Source organism: Oreochromis aureus, linkage group 6 (genome assembly GCF_013358895.1).
Source record: "Oreochromis aureus strain Israel breed Guangdong linkage group 6, ZZ_aureus, whole genome shotgun sequence".
Taxonomy (NCBI): Eukaryota; Metazoa; Chordata; class Actinopteri; order Cichliformes; family Cichlidae; genus Oreochromis; species Oreochromis aureus.
Genome location: NC_052947.1, coordinates 26640705 through 26659901, shown reverse-complemented (window position 1 = coordinate 26659901; position 19197 = coordinate 26640705). Strand labels below are relative to the sequence as shown.

Sequence of the window (19197 nt, the reverse complement as noted above, 5' to 3'; positions counted from 1 at the left end):
GCTGTGTCTACCAGGCTGGCTTATTTGGGAGATTTCACCTCTTTTTTTGTTGTTTTTACATCTCTTCTCGTGTGTCTAAGACTTGATTCTTTCAGCATCTCATAACTCACATTCATTGGTGCTAGTTCCTCACACTGGAAAACTAGGCTCCTCATAGTCCTGCTGTGCAAATATAAAATGTAAACCCACACTTATAATTTATAGTAGACGCAGTATTAGCTACAAATAGTAGTGCGATCTTCCTATTTTACCATATTTTCTAAAACCATAAACTATATCAATTTATTCAATGTTTCATATGATTACAGATGACTTTTATTACTTTTTAATTTCTTGCACTGGTGATTTCTCCATGTGCTCAGATGCCACTTATATGAGAAATCCTGAAAACAAAAACAAGTGTTTGGCTGAAAAAAAAAGGATAAAGCACGAAAATTATGTTGTAGTTACCATTCTGGTAAAGTTAAAGCAATATAATATGAGTATTAAAAAAAATCCCTGGTTAAGGTTACAATAAAAGGTTGGGGTTTTTTTTTTTTACCATCAATAGAAAGTAGTTTAGCTGAAAGAGAAAAAAATAATCTGTTTTCACTGATGTGGAAATGTGTTCTCATACAATGATGACTAATTTGATGTTGCGAAACTTTGGATAAATGAGTCATGAAGTTAAGTCAAAACAGTGAGTCAAAAGCTGTGAAAAATGCACGTAGTGTGGACCTCTGACATCTGCAGTAAAGTGATGTATAGTATGTGCATCTGGGTATGTGGGGCTGGCTCTGCATTCTGTGCTCGAGTAAAGCTTTCCTGATAACTAGTGATTCGGATTCAGAGCGTAAGAGAAACTCTGCTCCCCCCATCTTCATCTGTGTCTTCTGCTTCTATAGACTCTGTGCACCTTCTCTTGCTGTTTAACTGTCCATTAGAAACCCTTTTATATTTAAATTCTATATTAAATAAATTAATGAACTGACTAAATCAGTTGTAATAACAGAAGATGAAATGTGAGACGCTGTTCTCAGTTTGTCAAAAGAATTTCCTGCTTTTGATTTTAATGCATAACCTCAATTCCAAAAGAGTTGGAATACTTTATAAAATATAATAATATTAGAACCCAGATTGTATTTACAAAATTGAAAATGTATCAAATTTAAATACTGAGAAAATTTACTTTCTGCCAGGTCAACAGTCTTGGTTGTGTTTTCTGCTTCATGATGCATAAAATGTTTTCAGTTGGTGGAAGAGCCGGACTGCAGGCAGATCTGTTCAGCAACTGGACTCTTCTGCTATGAAGCCATGCTGTTGTAATACAGGCAGTATACGATTTAGCAATGTGTTGCTGATATATGCGAGGCCTTTTCTGAAAAAGTTGTCATCTGGATGGGAGAATATGTTTCTTTAAAACCAGTACATAACTTTAAACACTGATGATGCCTTTCCAGATGTGCAGACTGCCAGTTCTGTGGGCACTAATGCATTCCTGTACTAACAGGAATGCAGGCTTTTTAACGCAAGCATCAATAACAAGCTGGATGGTCCCAACAGAGGATGCTGTGCCCATTTTTTCCAAATAAGAATTTCAAATTTAAAACATCAGATTTAGGTTTCCAGGTCTGTCCCTTATGCACATGAGATTTCTCCAACTTTTCCGAGTCTTTTGAGGATATTATTTATGTACTGTAGATGATGAGTTATTCAGAGGCTTCACAAGTTTGCATTGAGAAACATTATTTTGAAATTGTTCCAAAAGTTTTTTGTGGTCTGGCAAACTTTGTCTATTTAAGTCCTCTTTTTATACCCAGTCATGTTACAGACCAGTTAACCTAATTAGTTGCAAAATGTTCCTCCATCTGTTTCTTCCTAAAAAAAAAAAGAACACCTTACTTTTGTTCCCAGTCCCAACTTTTCGAGATGTACCATTAAATTCAAAATGAGTCGATATTTTTCATGAAATAGTAAAATGTCTCGGTTTGAACAATGAGCATTGCAAGTCAAAACATTCTGTTGTTTTTTTATTTTATTTTATTTTATTTACATTTTACACAGCATCCCAACATTTTTGGAGTTGGGTTTGTAATTGAATATCTTTGTATTTTGAAACAAAGCAAGCAGTCTGCAACCTCCTTCCAAACTAAGAATGATGGAAAGAACATTTTTCACTTTATTGGCATTTCAAAAAGCACTTTAATTCCATTCAGTTTTATTTATATCTTAATTATGAATGATTAATTGAAAAAAGTCATTAAAAGATTAACTGATCATGGAATTATTATTATTTATATTCATTACCAGTCAAATCAGCATTAATGTTGTCATGCACGCACTTATTTCATGCAAAACCCAACACTGTGATAAATGAAGTCTGCGAAACCGCTGAACAATTAAATCATATGATCTATAATAATGTTATTGTTACAGGATAATGACAGTCCCAGAGGCTCATAGCAGGAGTGGAGTCATGTCATATACTCATTACATCAGTGTTCTGAAACTAGTGAACACTAAATCATCTCACCCACACTAGGGATTGATTTCTTCTCGACTCCTTCACGTACACCGCTGCCTCTCACCGAAGTGACGTATAAACAGATTTCATCATTGTTTATAAAATCGTCAGCTTACCCAAACGGTTTTGTTCAATTTGATCCATGAAATTTGCCAGGGTTTATGCACCTCCCACCTCTCCCAGCACGGTGTAATTACAAGCAAACACTGTCCAAGTTCTACCGAGGTATTCGGTTACATCAAATTAGACTTATAATAAGGGGATCTGTGGTAATTACCCCAAGCTGATAAACGATACGAAGCATGAACTCGTTCTTTTGCCAATTAAAACATTTTTTTTTTTCAAACTATATTTGGAAACTTACCGATGAAGACTTTAAAGATATGTGTCACTGTGTTACATGCTCTCTTTGTCTGTCGCTCTCTCTTTGCTAATGAACTTTGCAAAGTTACCGCACACCGCTTTTTTCCCCTCTCTCAGACACCTTCGTATGCTTTCAAAGTTCTGCCCTGCCAAATTCTCTCAGGTTTACCACATCATAACTCAAGATAATTCAATGGAACTCAAACCGCAGAACTAATTTCTGTCTGCTCCTCAAGCAGCGTAGGCTCTGCACCGAAGTGACAGCAATTAAGCGGTCTGGTTATTTATTGAACTCAAAGAGAGAGAGCCCTTTGCCGTGTGGCTTTTGGAAGAGAATGAGTGCTGCAGGAGCGCGGGCATGTCGAGGAGAACTCCAGTTTGCTTTTATATGTGTAACACAATCCTCTCAGAAAGCAGCCCGTTTCCATAGGAGGTCATCAGGAGTGAAAAAAAGGGGCAGAGGCACATCTATTACAAAGTTAGCCCTGCCCGGTGGCCACATACACAGGCTGAAATTTATTACTTTACCCCTCATTGAGAAAGAGTGTAAACTCAGAAGGATTTTCAATCAGCTCTTGTTTGTATCTTTAACCCTTTGATGCCTCTAAATAACACACACTGAGTGTATTTCAGTTTAGCTTAAAGGGATGATGATCAGATTTGAAAAGACGACAAGAAGCAGCAGTCCGTGTGGTCTTCGATGCTTTCGACACGTAATAAAGATAATACATAAAACTCTACAGCAATATGTAAAGTTTAAGTAGCTGATCCATTTTTTAAATTTATGACTTTGATACTTATTTCAAAAGTTAGTCCTATCTTTTAAAATTATGTTATACAGTAGCAGAATATGGTTACAATTTGGCTTCCAGGTTCCGAGTGCTTCGCTACTCTCAAAATATGTCATATAGAGAACCTGGGGACTAATGTGTAGCCTATAGGTGAGTTGTGGAGGGTGGAGGGGTCAATAGCTAGCAGCAATGCCTTGCTACCATGGAAATTTGGCATTTAACATACACCAGCTTGCCGGTGTGTTTAGCAATACAGTGTTTGGCGAGTAAGGCATGCCTTATGTTTTTCAAGCAGAGTGAACTGTCCAATCTAGTTCACAAGCTTTGCTCTGTAGGCTAAATACTACAATATCTAAAAAATACAAGAGAAGTCCACAACAAATAAAAAAGACCTGCTCTTGATTAGTTCTCCTCATAGAACATCAAAAAATGTACTAACATTAATCTCAAGCTTGGCACTGGTTCTGCGATGGATGGATTAAGTTCAAACCTTCAGAGCCTTTAAATGTGAACATCAACCATCATGTAATTACATTGGTCAGTTGGATGATGAGGAACATATTCTGCATACAGGGGACAATTAGGCTTTGACGGAGGGATAGTCTGTTTCAATCAGAATAGCACGCTTCAACCCTCCTTCCTTCGCATATGTCTTCGATTGATACAGTTGAATTTTTTCTCATTGACCACACATAAAAATGTTTTCTACGAGGGTTTTGAAAAATATTGCTTTTCATTACTTCACTTTTAACTTTTAAATTTTTTTATTTTTTTATTCTTTACAGGGGTGTGCTGATATCAATTAGCAGAACACACATGTGTTTAATGTGCTGCGCATTAAACATCATTCACAAAATAAGCTCTTGAAAAACATTTTCGGCTCTCGCGGTGGCCAAAACATGACTCCTCGGGCCATTGCAGCCCTATTATTCTCCTCAATAAAACACTAAAAAATACAAGAAGCAAGAATGCACCCTCTATTAGGTACGCATGCCATTTAGAAAGCTGTTTATAGTAAAACAACTGAATAACACACATCTTTCTTTTGCTCTCCAAAAATACTTGTGGAGGAGCAGAAACCTAATTATAATAGAACACAGACTCGGGAAGCTTGGCTTTAATCCAGGGCCAACAAATTATTCTTACTGGCACAGTGTGCACAAACCAATGAGGGAGTGGAGTTCAGACTTCAAACACCAGCTTTATGGTAAACGATAGGCAGAACTCAAAATTCTCGCATTGTGCAATCTCAGACTTGGGCCCGACCGCTTGCCTTTGAAAAAGTCTTCTTCCCTCCTCATTAACTGCGGACGTTTTTCATTCTTTAAAATGCAACTCCCAGCGGCAAAGGCTCCCTTTAGTGTCAGGAATTCCTTTTTCATCTAGACACATGACAGTAATGCATAACTAACCCCCCAGGTTACAGGTTTTCTGTCATTAGAAAAAGGTCGCAGGTTCTCTTATAAACATAATCCAGGTCTTATTTTAGATGTCTCTCAGGTTTTCTTTCTTGGAAGCGTTGAGAAAGAAGGGCCTCTTGCCCTCTGGTCCCCATATCTCCCCAAGCCATCTGGAGTATCCCTGAAGCACAGCACAAGGCCACTTAACCGTTTAAGTGGACACACACTTAAACCAGAAACTCTCACTTGCACCTCTGGAGTTAGTCAGTCTTCTAGTCAACAGGTGTGTCACTGAGTCAGACAATTTGTCACTGGACAGGATAGCGAGTCAGTCAGCTCTCGAGCTGATGAAGAAGACCAGATGTGGAGGAGAAGGAGGAGGAGGTTGTGTGTTTGCCACCTGTACACCATGTGCCGTGCACCTTGATTTACTAGCAGGCTTGAGGCTCTGAGCTGAAATTATGGGCACACGCTTTTAAAAGCATAACCTGAGCTCTCTGAAGCTCCAAGCAGAAACTCGCTTTGCCCTCCTCTGCATCGGACTCCTCTGACGTTCTCGTAAATTTAGAGGCATGAAGACGTGCCGGAGCAGCCTGCACAGTGTTTATTGGGCTTCCTGAAACCATGTGTTTGGGTCTATGCGTGTGTGTATTGTTCCTCTGAGGGAACAGCTAAGCAATGAAAGCAGTGACAGATTGGTCTGATAAAGGTACTAATAGGTACACACACAATGAGGGGGGCTTTCTGAGTCTGATAAGAAGGCTCAACAGTCCAAGTACGCTTTCTAGCTCTCTCTCGCTCTCACACAACACACAAACACACATGCATGCACACACACCAAAAACAGATAAGAGCAGCACAGAAGCTGGAACACAGGAAACAAGCAACAGAGATAAAAGAGAGTGTGATACAGAGAAGAGAGGAGGCACCCCACTGACACATAGACCTTATCACAAAAACACTTACTTCACCTGGAGAACAGAGTTGTCTTGTAGTTGTGTGGCTCATTTTTTGGAATATCTCACAAATCAACAATTATGTTATTTCCAAGAGTCAGAAGTCAGTTATAAAGAGAACTTTTACAGTTACATTAATGCTTTAGAGCAGTGTTTTTCCCAAGAACAATGGTAACGTAGATCTCCCTGAGAGCTCGTCGGGTATAGAGCCTCTCTGTAAATAAAAACCACATCGCTGCTCACGATCAAAGTAAAGATAAAGAAATCACAAGAACTCACTGCATTCTAACTGACACCACACAAATCAATCTTTTCATACATCCACACATTAAACCTGCACCTGTGAAGATTTTAACAGTGACATTTGACACAGTTGGAGAAAAAAAATCTTAAGGGAAGGGAAATGAGTGAGCGGAGTTGGCCCGACTCGGAGAGATAGCGCAGCGAGGTTTCCAGGAAATAAGCAGAAAATCTAATCTTTCCACACTGAGGAATATGGCGCTGTGAGTTTGTTGACAAACTGTGTTTTTGGCTTTGCAGGCGTTTCAAGTAAAAATGTGAAAATGGTGATAGATTAGGAAATGTGTTCTGGTCTGGATTAGCTTGTCAAGAATTGCAGTATAAAAGACCTATTAATTCTCTTAACTCCCCCTCCATGTCAGAATCACTACTATTTAGACCAAAAGCAGATGAAAACACAAAATAACCCCTCTAAGACAACTATTACTCAACACCAAACACGACGGGTTTGGCTGTGAAATAAATTAAGGGTTTGGATTAGGAGGGGGGGGCATTTGGAAAATGATTACATTCCTGAAGCATATGTGTTCGATAGACCCCCCAGTTTGGGAGAAAGTATGACAGACATTTTAGGCTCATGTTCAAAGCCTGAGAATAATCAGAAACAGGCAATTAGGATTATCCTCCATTATTTTATCATTTGGTAAACATGCACAAACTTTTCTCTTCACTTCACGCGCAGTCGCCAGCTCAAAGAAATTCACGTGCCAATTTCAAATAGCCTCACTCACTTGCAGAGGTACATATATAAACAGACATATCTGTGATCCGAGATGATTCTGGTAATGTGTTAGGGCGGCATTTAAATGATGGCTACAATACACAGAGTGCCCAAATGTCAGGAAACGTCTGTAGACTTGGAGGACGTGTTGCTCTTTCACTCACGATTCAACTCGGTTGGGTCCACGTTGGACCTGTGTAAGTTCTGTCTCTCTATGCACGCCTCCACCTGTCTCTCACCACTCTATTGTTGTTGACACACTGCTGCTGTGTACCCACCTGCACTCTCTATAGATATAGTATATGTTTGTGTTTCCCCACATGTGTGTGTGTGTGTGTGTGACCACTCACTGTGCCTCTCTTTCTTCCTCTGTTTCCTCACAGCATGTGATTGCCATCCCGTGGGTGCTGCTGGCAAAACCTGTAACCAAACCACAGGACAATGTCCCTGTAAAGACGGCGTGACTGGTATCACGTGCAACCGCTGTGCTAAAGGCTACCAGCAGAGCCGCTCGCCCATTGCCCCCTGCATAAGTACGTGGAACCAGTCTTTACCACATCTGCCTCACTGTAGCACAACATGGCCTGGCAAAAGGTCAGGTGTGATGACAGGCATATGTACATATTCAAAGAGCACACACAAACATGTGATACAAACCCACCGTGCACTGTCTCACACTTTTCTTCAGAAGAGTGCTTCTCAACTTCTTTTTTTAGATCCAGAATTTTCCTAGTTTAAAAAAACACACCATTAAAAGTGAACCTCAAGGTTATAGCTGCACACGCTTGTTGGCTCCATTAATCTGAATAAAGACCAAGAGCTGTATCAGCTTTTCTAAGCTACAACAATCTCTCATGGGATGACTAAAGTGTACAACCTTTAAATTTATTATTTATAAGCCATTCCATTGTAATGAAGACAAAAAGATCAAAATATATGAAATCGCATGAGAGAAGGTCTGTACCTCAAGACAGGATAAGAGAGGGAGGGGCTCCCAGTATCCAGCATAAGAAAAATGAATGGACTCTCTCAATGAATTGGCTCTCTCATTTTAAGCAAAACATTTTCTGCTCATCCAGTTTAATGTTCAATACATGTGTTTATGAGTTTGAGTTTATATTACTTTCCACTGTTGTCAGTTTAAAATTATACAAGTGAGTTATTAGAATTAGACCTATCGTTTAAATATCATATAATGCAGAAGCAAATGGACCTCCAGTACAAGCATGCAGATGAAACATACATTTAGAAAGCAGGTTTTTGCCTGTGTAAGTTGAGAAAATCTCATTTTAATTAACCTAAAGACGATTCTTTCTTTGTCTCCCGATACACTCCTCACTGCACTGCTGAAATCACCACACCACTTCCCTCAGTGTATCAGGGTCTTTCTTTGCATGTCACTTTTCCTTCTTTCCTCATAGTCTACCTGAATAATTGATAAAAACTTTTTGATTGAGCCCTTTCTCTTCTCAGTGCAACGGGAAACCGTTGAAACAGACATTTAATATTAATACATTTAAATGTATATACGTATTAGCCACCAAGCTTAGTTGATTCTAGAAAGTATACCACATTCGTGGCTTTAAATATATTATCTCCCCCTGCTGGTAGTGCAATTTTTGCACCTAGTAATGCTTTTTGCGTTTTGGCAGAAGCAAAGTGTGAGATGTACACAGTGGACTGGCGTGTCTATTACATGTTTTGCTGTGATACTGGGTTGCAATATTGCAGATATTGAAGGATATTGAAGCTGTTTGTTGTTTATCACTGGGACCAGACGATAAAAACTAAACTTGATCATGCATATCAGTAAAAGCCTTAAAAATCAAGCCTGCTAATCAAGACTTTTAGATCTTCAGTCTATACTGGACAAGAGGCTTGAACTGGAAGACCTGTTTATGTTGAAGGAGCCAGCAGGTAGATGACATAACATTTAAAGCTTTTATATAAAAGCCAGAATCCGAACTTACAACAAAGGATACACAATAAATAGGTCCTACGGTGGCCCTGAGAGGCCAAATGGACTGCAACTTAAGAAAACACCAGCTATAAGAAAAATGCTGCAAAAGCACACAAAACACAACGGAAATAGGAAAAAGAAAACAGAAATAGGAAAAACGACAACAGAAATAGGAAAAAAAAAGAAAACAGAAAATAGGAAAAAACAGATTTCCAAAAGCACAAGGGAAGTGTTTCTGGGGAGACAATAACCTGATGGACCAGATGCAGGAACCAAAATATGCTAAGAATTGCGCTGGGAGACACTTAAAAGAAGTGGAGGATCTATCGGTTTTGTGAGGAAAGAAAAGATGAGAGGTAAGTGTGTTAGCCTAACTATTAGCCTAAAAATCCGTCATCAGTATTATAGGAATCATGATAAAACACACCTACCATGTTTTGGGTTCCTGCAACTGGTCCGTCAGGTTATTGTCTCCCCAGAAACTCTTCCCTTGTGCTTTTGGAAATATGTTTTTTCCTATTTCTGTTTTCATTTTTCCTATTTCTGTTTTCTTTTTTCCCCATTTCCGTTTTCGTTTTTTCTATTTCCCTTGTGTTTTGTGTGCTTTTGTAGCGTTTTTCTTATTGCTGGTGTTTTCTTAAGTTGCAGCCCGTTTGGCCTCTCAGGGCCACAGTATAGGTCTCTAAGCTGCACTTAAGACGAGGAAAAACATGCAGCAAGTTCAGACTCAACTCCTGCGTCACCAAGACGCAGTTCATTGCCATCAGGATATCTTCCAGACGCCCCGTCAGGAATTTATTTACTAAATTTTCTTCTATAACATTAACACCGAAACCTTGCCAGAATAGATCAGAGAGGTTTAAGTTTCTGGCTCTAACAGTGACACATTTTCATCCTTCTGTAATAAAATGTGCCCATTTACATCCTGTAACAACCTCCTCACGTCCACACAGCAACATAAGTACATGCAGATACACATAATAATGAAACTGATCTTTCTTTGTGTCTCTGTCATGTTTTCTCTGGGAATAGAGATTCCAGTCACACCTCCTACAACCCCATCCAGCAGCACGGAGGAGCCATCAGGTAAGCACAGCTGAGAGTAAAACATTTAATCTCTTTTACATATTTATCTATATGTTGCTATAAATCTGTGTAAAAGCACATTTGTCCTCGAGAGGAAACGAGGAAAATGCCGTGGGAGGATAAATGTATTCAGTATGAGGTTTTTAACCAGTTTAGTTCCTCATCCTCTCATATTTTTCCACAAGTGTAAAAACAGTGTGCAGGATAAATTGGATCCCACTTGCCTTTCCCCTCCTTATTGCTGGGGGGTTCATGAATATTAAATCCATTAGCCGCAGCCCTGGGATGTGCCTCCTTTAATCTCTCACACTTTCACAATTAATCAGTCTAACTGCGGCACAGTGGGGTGTTGGTTGAGCGCACAGCATTGGGCTCCGGTAGTTTGTTTGATTTGATTTCGTCTCTCCCAGCTCCCTCTTTCCCACTCTTTCCTCTCTGATGCAGTGTAGTAAGAGGAGGAGTGATGGAGGGATCTGGATTTTGTAACTTAGCAAAGGATGTATTGGTATTCTTCTGTTTAAAACAGTTCTGTAACATTTGGTTTGCTGTCCAATCTTTAATTAGGGAACATAAGCCCGGCATGGAATATCAGACACTGCTACTACTTTAAATGCAGTTTTGTTTATAAACTGTATATAAGTGTTGATAACTGTATATAACAGTTATTAGAATAGATAAAATAATGGGAAATATAACTATGTAACTGATATAAGAATGAATATTAGTGCTCAAATTTAGAGATTCTAGAGTAAACTGTCAGCTTATCAAGTGGTTACATTTCTGGTGATATGTCACTACTTGAGGTTGTGGCAGGCTCAATTAGTTACCCAGGAAATGGCATAAACGCTGCAAATCTGAAACAGAAAAGTGGAAAAACCCACATTTTCTACTTGCTAAAGAGACGTGCAGCGACTGTACGGACACTGTTTGAATCAGTACCACGTTTTCTTTCACACACAGTGGAAAAAGTTGATCTGGCTCGTGCCATGTTTTTTTTTCTCCCTCTCAAATCAAGATGGAAGAGGCCCAACATATATACATGTCTGTAAGCGAGTGTGTGTGTGCATAAGAGCTTTCTGCAGCTGTTTGGTGCTCTGAGGTTTCAAATCTTCCCTGAACAGCTTTGACTGACAGCACAGTCCAGCTATCGCTGTTGTCCAACCCTCCGCCACCTCTTTTCTTTTCTCTTTCAGTCTCTTTTCACTCTCCTCCACCTCCTTCGTCTCCCTCTGTTTCACGCTTTGTCTTCACATAACACTGTGGGTGGTGCAGAGCTACAATATCTGGAGTTTCTCTGGGCGCCCCTTGTCAGGAATCTGTCTACTTTAGGGGTGTAGGACATATTCTGAGGGATTTTTACTTTTATATATTTATTTTGTTAACTTAAAAAAATGCTAATTCAATGTGACAACACAGGAAAGAAAATGCACTTTAGCATATTTTGTGCATATTTATCGTTTCCACTAACTGTATTAATTAAATCATGCCTTTTGATGGAGATAGTGTGATAGGCAATCTGTTCGATCTTGAGGCTAAAATCAAGCAGACTGTAAGGTGACGGACATCCTCTTGGCCATGTCAGAAGCATGAATAGCGATGGGTCATCTAGCCCGCCCGGTCTTGAGGCCCAGAGGATGCATGCATTATCCCCGAGCCTCTTCATAGGGTCACACAGCAAACCCACCTCTGCTCAACCTGATATTCCTGCAGCTATGATATCACTTTGGATTGCAAACAGATGTGGCTTGTATGCAGTATTCAACAGTTTTGTTTTTTCTGCACAGTACTGCATACTAAAAAAAGTGATTATGATTATTATCAGCATCATTATTATTAGTTAGCAGCAGGAGAAAGAGTATTCCAACTTTTTTAAAGCTTTTTGAAATGCATTATGCCTTTTGTTGTGCCCAACGTACTCGGGGGGGCAATCAGATCAAAAAGACATGAGAGCGAGGCCGTTTGCACTTTACCCACATTAAATTAAAATTACACAATTAAATTAAATGTAATTACCATTTATTACTTTTTTATTAAAAGCATATAAGAAAATGTATACAAGGAACAGAAGAAGAGGAACAAAAGTGAGAAATGGTGGATTACTTGCAAAAAGTTTGGAAAATGAAGAAAACGAGAAAAAAGTAAATGTAAGTGGAGTGTGTGAAAAATTGAGATTCTGAAGACAAAGATTTGAGCATGAGTTAAGAAACATGGAAAGTTAATTTAGAAATAAATATGAAAAAAACTGGATGAGGTGTTGAGTATGAGGTGTTGGGCTGACAGCTATGAGGCAGGTGTCTCGTTGCGCCTTACTTGAAGTCCGGGAGTGGAGCTTGCCGGGAGGCAGAGGGTGTGAATGGAGGTTATGAGGGAAGATGGAGTGGATATTAATTTGTCTCCTGCAGTAGGGCTCTCCCCCCTTTCTGACCACACGGAGGGTTGGAATGCATGGAGAATACCTCCGATGGTGCAGCGCAGACAAAACACACATTGTGCTGGTAGGTCATGGATGGCGTGAGTCGCCACTCCCACGGGTCACGACAGAGATGTCTGCACAGCAACGAAATGTGGAGGAGATTAACTGCATATGACCTGCGATGGCCGCCCTGGCCCGTCAGAATACACAGGATGTGAAAGTAACTAATGATGATGAGGAGAAGGAGAATTGGAGTGACCATGATGATACTTATAAGCATAACAAGGTTCAGCCCTACATACTGTATGTGTGTGTGACGTGTCTGAAGCTGGAAGTGATCAGGATCTGTGGCGAGCCCCTCCTCGGATTTTTTGAACATGAGTCTTGCTTTACACACCCTGTTGAGTACGAGTCGAGTCCAGCGTGCTTTACGGCCGTGTCAACGTGGGATAGAGAGAGAGAGAGAATAAATACAAGTAAAAAGAGCCAAAACAGAAGCACACATTATCAAATCATTGTTAAATTTTTATCTGCAATTTATTTACTGCTTTATGACATTAAATTCTTGCCATATTTATTTCCCCCCAGCTAAGCTTTGAGAAAAACCCTACAGGACTCCATGCTGATTTAAAACGGAGCAGTTACAGTAATGGGCGATGCCCCAGCTCATCGGAATTGATTGCACGCCACCCAAAATAAAATCTCAAATCGGGTCAAGAATTCTAATAGCCTCTCTTCTCTCCCTGTTGGTGGCTGAAAGCAAACCATCCTTTACTCACTGACAATACAATGAGGGGAAAAGTAGGAGGGGGCTCCTTTTCTTTCTTTCCCTTTTTTACTCTGTCTTTCTTTGCTGGACGGGATCCAAACTCACAGCTCTAATGTAAGCAGCCCGGCACAGAACAATGGAGCGCATTGCATGGCAGCACACTGGGCTCTGAAATCTAATTACGTGCTTTATTTGCTGCAATTTGTTTCTCAATCAGTCTGCTTCAGGGAGAAAGCCCTCCTCCCGGGCCATCATTTACACCTTCTTGTCTCACTGTGCTTCTACCTTTGATGCCCCTTGCCTCTGTGGTCATGTTCACACATGTTTGCTTGCATTTAAACATTAAGAGTGTGTCAAGATCTAATTAGTTTAGTGGTGATATTTTGAAACATTCAACAGCTTTGCATAGTTTTAAAGTCAACTGTAACTGCAAAGCTGAAGTGCATACTGTACAAGTATATGCAATCACACAGCTCCCTGAGCAGCTCTCACTGCGACCCAAATGTTAATATTATTAATCATTTTAAATATTTAATTTTATATATATACTAAAGGACAGGTAGGCGCTTTGGCATTTACTCTGCTACAAACGATACAGACTTCTTGGCTGAATGTTAAGTTGTTTGCATTCCAGTCCATCTCTGTATAACTGTAAAGTACTGACTGCTTCATTTGCATTGCATAGAAGCTTCACCTTCACCATGCTATTTCTCCACACTGCTTTTGTTTACTTTAGCTCTAGCTAGATGTCTGTTACGTCCCGGTTGTCAGTGTTTCTGCACAGTATAAAGAGATATCAAGATGTATTTTGATCACATTAGTAATCCATTATAGTTTGACGGGTGATCTGTGCAATGTTTCCTTCACCTTGCACTCACAGAAAACTGCAGCCACACTCCAACCTCTTCCATAAGAGTGCTCCAAATTGCATTCTTCCTTTTAAATATATAGACATAAAATTCAAGCCCACACAAAAAAGAAAATAAAAAAGATTAAGCACTCTTCCGTGGCCTCAATTTTCAGCTAAAAATGACACGTATCACCATGAAACTTCACTATAGTACTTACATAGAGACAATTATTTTTTTAATTTAGAAGCTTTTGAGTATTTTAATGTTTAGATATGTAAGTGAGACATTATATGTTCAAATTTGCTATAATTTGCATGCTTTCCCATAACGGAAACACAAACACTGGATAAAACCACGTTCAAAATTCTCGTTTCATTTTGTTGACACATTAGAGTGGAAGGTTCATGCTGAAGATATTTTGGATAACTCTTTTTATCACTACATAATTCTCAAAACAGTGTCAACACACAGGAAAAAGGACTACATTTTTGCCATGCTTTTTGGTATACTATATCAACAAACCCCTATTTTAGGATAAATATGGGAATAAAGCTGAAAGGTTTGGTGTTAGTGTGTTCTGCTTGTATGTGCATGGAAATAAAAAAAAAAGTTTTTTGAGAAAATGGCTTATAAGGATCTGTTATAAAATACAGCATATTTTATAAATTAACTAATACTATTTTACGTTTTTTACTTAAAGACATCACTATGAAATTTCCTCTTATGATTACTTTATTTTTTCATTAAGAGATTTTTTTTAATATTGCAACTTGGAAAATCGACCCCCAAATCAATAAAACAACCACCTGAAAGCATTTTTAATTTTATTAGTATGATCATTAATGCACTATTAGCGCAAAAATATCCTCAAATCTCAAAATTGATCTGTGCATCCAAAAAAAAAAGTAAATAAATATCTTTGGTTTACTGTTGTTATGACAGCATTAGCAAATCAATAAAAGTATGACGAGTAGTGCTGCATTTAGATTTTGATCTACAAATCTGAGCAGTGTAAGGTCCTCTGAATATTTGTTGCTGAACGTAATGAAGATATTTGTACTGCTCCCGTTTGCAGCGCTGTAAAGTACTGGTCCAAACACATAAAACTGAGCACTAATGCATTCTGTCTCGAAGCAGCTTTAATGAAAACGATTAGGGTAAGGAGTCGTACAGTACTTTAATAGAAGGGGCAAAGGTCCACCTCTCAGTTACACACTTCTCAGTGCTGAAAGGCAGGAAACAAAGCGCTGTAGTAACTACATCTACTCTGCCCAAAGCACATCTTAGCTCAGTATTAGGGGACTGCTTCCACTTCTCCAGCTTGTAACGCTTTCACAAAGGGAACATTTGTCCTCACTGTAGGGGACTGCCTGGCCCTAAATGGGGATCTTGGGGTGATCTCAGCGGGGCCTGGAGCTGTGTCTCAGGGGTACACTAATGGGGAACGAAAGGCTATCAAAGAGAAGTATCATGATGGTATCGGGGAGGGAGGGGGGTTATGAGAAAACAAAGCCTCCTTTCCATAGCCCCCCCACCTTTCCCCCCTCCCCCTTCGATCATTTACATGGTAATCAGGTGCAGCTCATGTAGGCTCCCCTTCTTCATGTACTCTTCCTATTTTTGTTACATTCTCTGTTTACTGCCATCAGCACCAGCTTTTTGCCCTTTCTAACCAGTTCACGAGACCAGCTTTGGTTTTGGGGTTTACTTAAATTTCTGGACCGCGTCTTGTTATTCCCACCCCCTCCCTTAAATTTCCCCCTTGTCTTTTTCTTTCTTTTTTTGTCAACCTCTCCACCCCTTCGCTCACTACCAGTATCTATTCTCCCACCCCCTTCTCTTTTTCGCTGGGGGGTGCATTTTTTCTTGTCGTGGTGTTCCCCGGGCAACCTCATTCAACTCAATTCAACTCAAGTATATAAGAAAGTAAAAAGCACAGACTAAAGATTTGGTCACATAAATGATGTTTGCTCATATCAAGTTTGCCTGAAAGTGCCAGTCTGCCTTCCACTACACCAGTCACTCTTTACCACTATAACATGCTGTTCATCCTTGTCTCTTTTAATTTATTATTATTATTATTATTATTATTATTATTATTATATTGTTGGCAGGCTGAAAAGAGAGAGAGAGAGCAAAAACACTGAAAAAACAGATTTTATTCCCCTGACATGACCCACACTAACATGACATTATTTTGGCATGCACTGTAAGTAGATGATGCATTACAGCACTGCATGGGGCAATCACTACGTCGTAGCAGCAACATAGTTTCTGGATTACTGAGGCAAGTGGAGGTTGCGTCAGCTTATGGCCAACCATAAAACTGTTGGCATACTGTTGTGGGTCTATTTGGACAAGGAACGAGGCTATAATGTGAAAGCAGTGCACATTCAATAATTAAAAACACCATAGCAACAGCACAATATGACGATGTGGAGGACACACATGTAGAGTCACAGATGTAAATATTTTCCTAACCTGGAGAGATTTCGTACCTTGTATATTTGCATACCTTTAATACAGCCCTGTGGCTGTATGCCATACTGCACTTACAGTATGTGGCTCATTGTTTTCTTTATTGAACCACAGGGAACACTCTAATATCCCTGATCCCCACCGCACATGAATATATACATTTTCATATTTTCCTGACCAAAAATCTTTCTTAACAGTGTACGTCGAATGATGTGGATGAAAAATCAAATGTTCACCTCATCTGCCTCAAAGAATATGTAAATACATACTTGTGTTTGAGAGCTTCCTCTCAGCAGAGTGCTATAAGCTGATTTGGATGACACCGCTGCCTGCATGAGGTATTCATTTCTTCACTGCTCCAGAATGGACGCACCCCCAAAATGAGGGTCCTTTGCCTAACACTTCATGGATGGCTAATTTTCCCTTCCTGACCTCCCTTTGTGTGGCATTGACCCACCTCCCCACCTTCCACTCCCTCAAATAGCTGCCAACCCTCCGTGCCCCCCCCCCCATCCACACTGCAATAAATGCAAAAGCTTGACGTGGTCCTCTGTGGGGCCTTGAAGTGATCCCGGGGCTATTTTTTTTCAGAAGGTCGGGGGCTGAGGTGACAAGTGTGGTGAGATTTGGGTGGAGGTGGGGGATGAAGTAAATGTCGGGTGGTCTGCATAGGCCTAAATTATTCCCACAGTCTGAGTGGGTTCATGTCACTTTTTCTTTTAAATCTCTCAAAACGCTATGCTGATACCATCAGGTGCTTTTATAAGACCATCACACATGATGAGATTGTGCTGTTGGACAATAAAGAAATGTTTATTTATTTATTTATTGTTTTGTCATTTTTCTTCCTAAACCTGAAACTCAGTGAACAACTTTAGGCTTTCCAGATTCTACTACATGCAAGAACATCAATAGAAGCATTTAAAGCATTTAATCTCAAATAGATATGTTTTATTTAAATAATTATGAATATCAAATATAACTATTTCCTACTAAAATCATGAATTATAATAATTTTAATATTCATTTAATACCACCATATTAATTGTGGTATTACTAAAATATCATATTAAGTATGGTATAACTATATTAACTAATAACGATTTAATTAATTATAAGATTTTTTCAGAGGTAAAATTTTATTTTACTTTGATCAATTCATGGTGATTCCTTTAATCAAAGGACAAAGTGGAAAATTCTGGGACGATTCTTTTCTGATTAAATAAAAATTCAAAATCAGCTAATTTGCTGTGGGTGCAAGTATTTATTTTTTTCAAATATCTTAAATTCAGAATATTATTTTCCAAGAACAGTGAAATTGTTAAAAAATAATGCAAACATTATAATTCACAGAAAAAATAAATACTGGCAACCAAATTGCAGAGATTCTTTGATGCGTTTTGACTCCTTATCATATTTGATTCTTTGTTATTCTTGCAGACTGTGACTCTTACTGCAAGGCATCCAAAGGCAAACTTAAAATCAACATGAAGAAGTACTGCAAGAAAGATTACGGTGAGTAAATAAACAACGCACAGCCTGTTTAACCACTCACATTTACGTTATGAAGACATCTGCTTTACTTCAAGATCAATCTCTCTCTAAGAACAAATAATTTGCACTTTCAGGGAGTCCTAGTGTTACTGCAGAGTCTTTCTTTGTATGCATTTGTTTGCTCCTACAATCAGAACACCTTCAGTGTTATGCATTCCAGCCCAGAACGTTGCTGGGAAGCAGCAATAGTTTTCAGGGGAGGCATTTTACTGATGTCTTACTACAGCTTCCTGAGAACAGAGAGTCAAAGGATCAAACAGAAGACAACAGATCTTCAAGGAGAAAGAGAGAGGCAGACAAACAGAAGGACAGAGAGGGAGAAGATGTGTGTGTGTTGGAAGGGTTATCTCTGAACAGTCGAATAAGACCCCAGCGGATAAAGCAAAGTCAGTATGACAGACAGTGGGAGCTCTCTAAGAGATCCTCATTAAGAAAGGCCACTTCCCCCACAGCTGATGTGTTTCTTGGTGAATTCCTGTGACCATCAGTCTGCCACGCCATTCAAGGTGTGGATAAGACATATGACCTCTCCCCTCTTCCTGTCCCTCTGGCCCCTCCCCTGATTGAAGTCAGGCTGCTGAACTAGTCAACCAAGCACTGGCATCCTGGAGCATACTTCAGCAGCTTGATGGACATGCCTGGACTTTGTTCTGTTAGGATTTGCAGGAGTTAAAGGGTCAGCTTATAGACACCTCCTCTTCCACCAGTGCCTAACTTGCTGCTAGTGGCGTGAGAAAAGCCTCGTCTCTCAAATATGTTGCAGTCCATGCGTGATTTTCTTTTTTTTTGTCAAAAGGCAGAAAATGCTGGAAATTTCAAAACCGAGTTAGCATTTCTTCTAAAATCAAGATTCAAAAATATATACTTTTATTGTGCTGTTGTAATTTATTTATACATTAACACAGACGTGTAACAAATAAAATGTAAAAAACCTATCCACCCCAAATGTAGGGCACGAGGGGGAACTAAATGAGTACGCCATAATAAGGCCGTCATAGCAAGCATATCTCAACCCAGTAAATACCTTCACTATTACTATTAAACACCAAATG

At 39.4% G+C, this 19197-nt stretch overlaps 1 protein-coding gene and 1 long non-coding RNA gene across 4 annotated transcripts in view; one reads left to right on the top strand and one right to left on the bottom strand.

Moving 5' to 3' along the window:
* Positions 1 to 7770, bottom strand: part of LOC120440468 — a 39293-nt gene extending 31523 nt beyond the window's left edge. For both annotated transcript variants that reach the window (XR_005613272.1, XR_005613271.1), the window contains exons 1-2: positions 7696 to 7770; positions 7385 to 7454 (exon numbers count right to left, since the gene is read on the bottom strand). This is a non-coding gene — a long non-coding RNA (uncharacterized LOC120440468). The remainder of the gene's footprint in view (positions 1 to 7384; positions 7455 to 7695) is intronic.
* The window catches only part of ntn1a (netrin 1a), a 59015-nt gene that overhangs the window by 32082 nt on the left and 7736 nt on the right, over positions 1 to 19197 (top strand). Inside the window, exons 4-6 of one of the 2 annotated variants that reach the window (XM_031728043.2) lie at positions 7418 to 7567; positions 10027 to 10080; positions 18032 to 18106. In XM_031728043.2, coding sequence (XP_031583903.1) covers positions 7418 to 7567; positions 10027 to 10080; positions 18032 to 18106 — 279 coding nt within the window. The remainder of the gene's footprint in view (positions 1 to 7417; positions 7568 to 10026; positions 10081 to 18031; positions 18107 to 19197) is intronic. The other variant, XM_031728051.2, reaches the window with a different exon arrangement.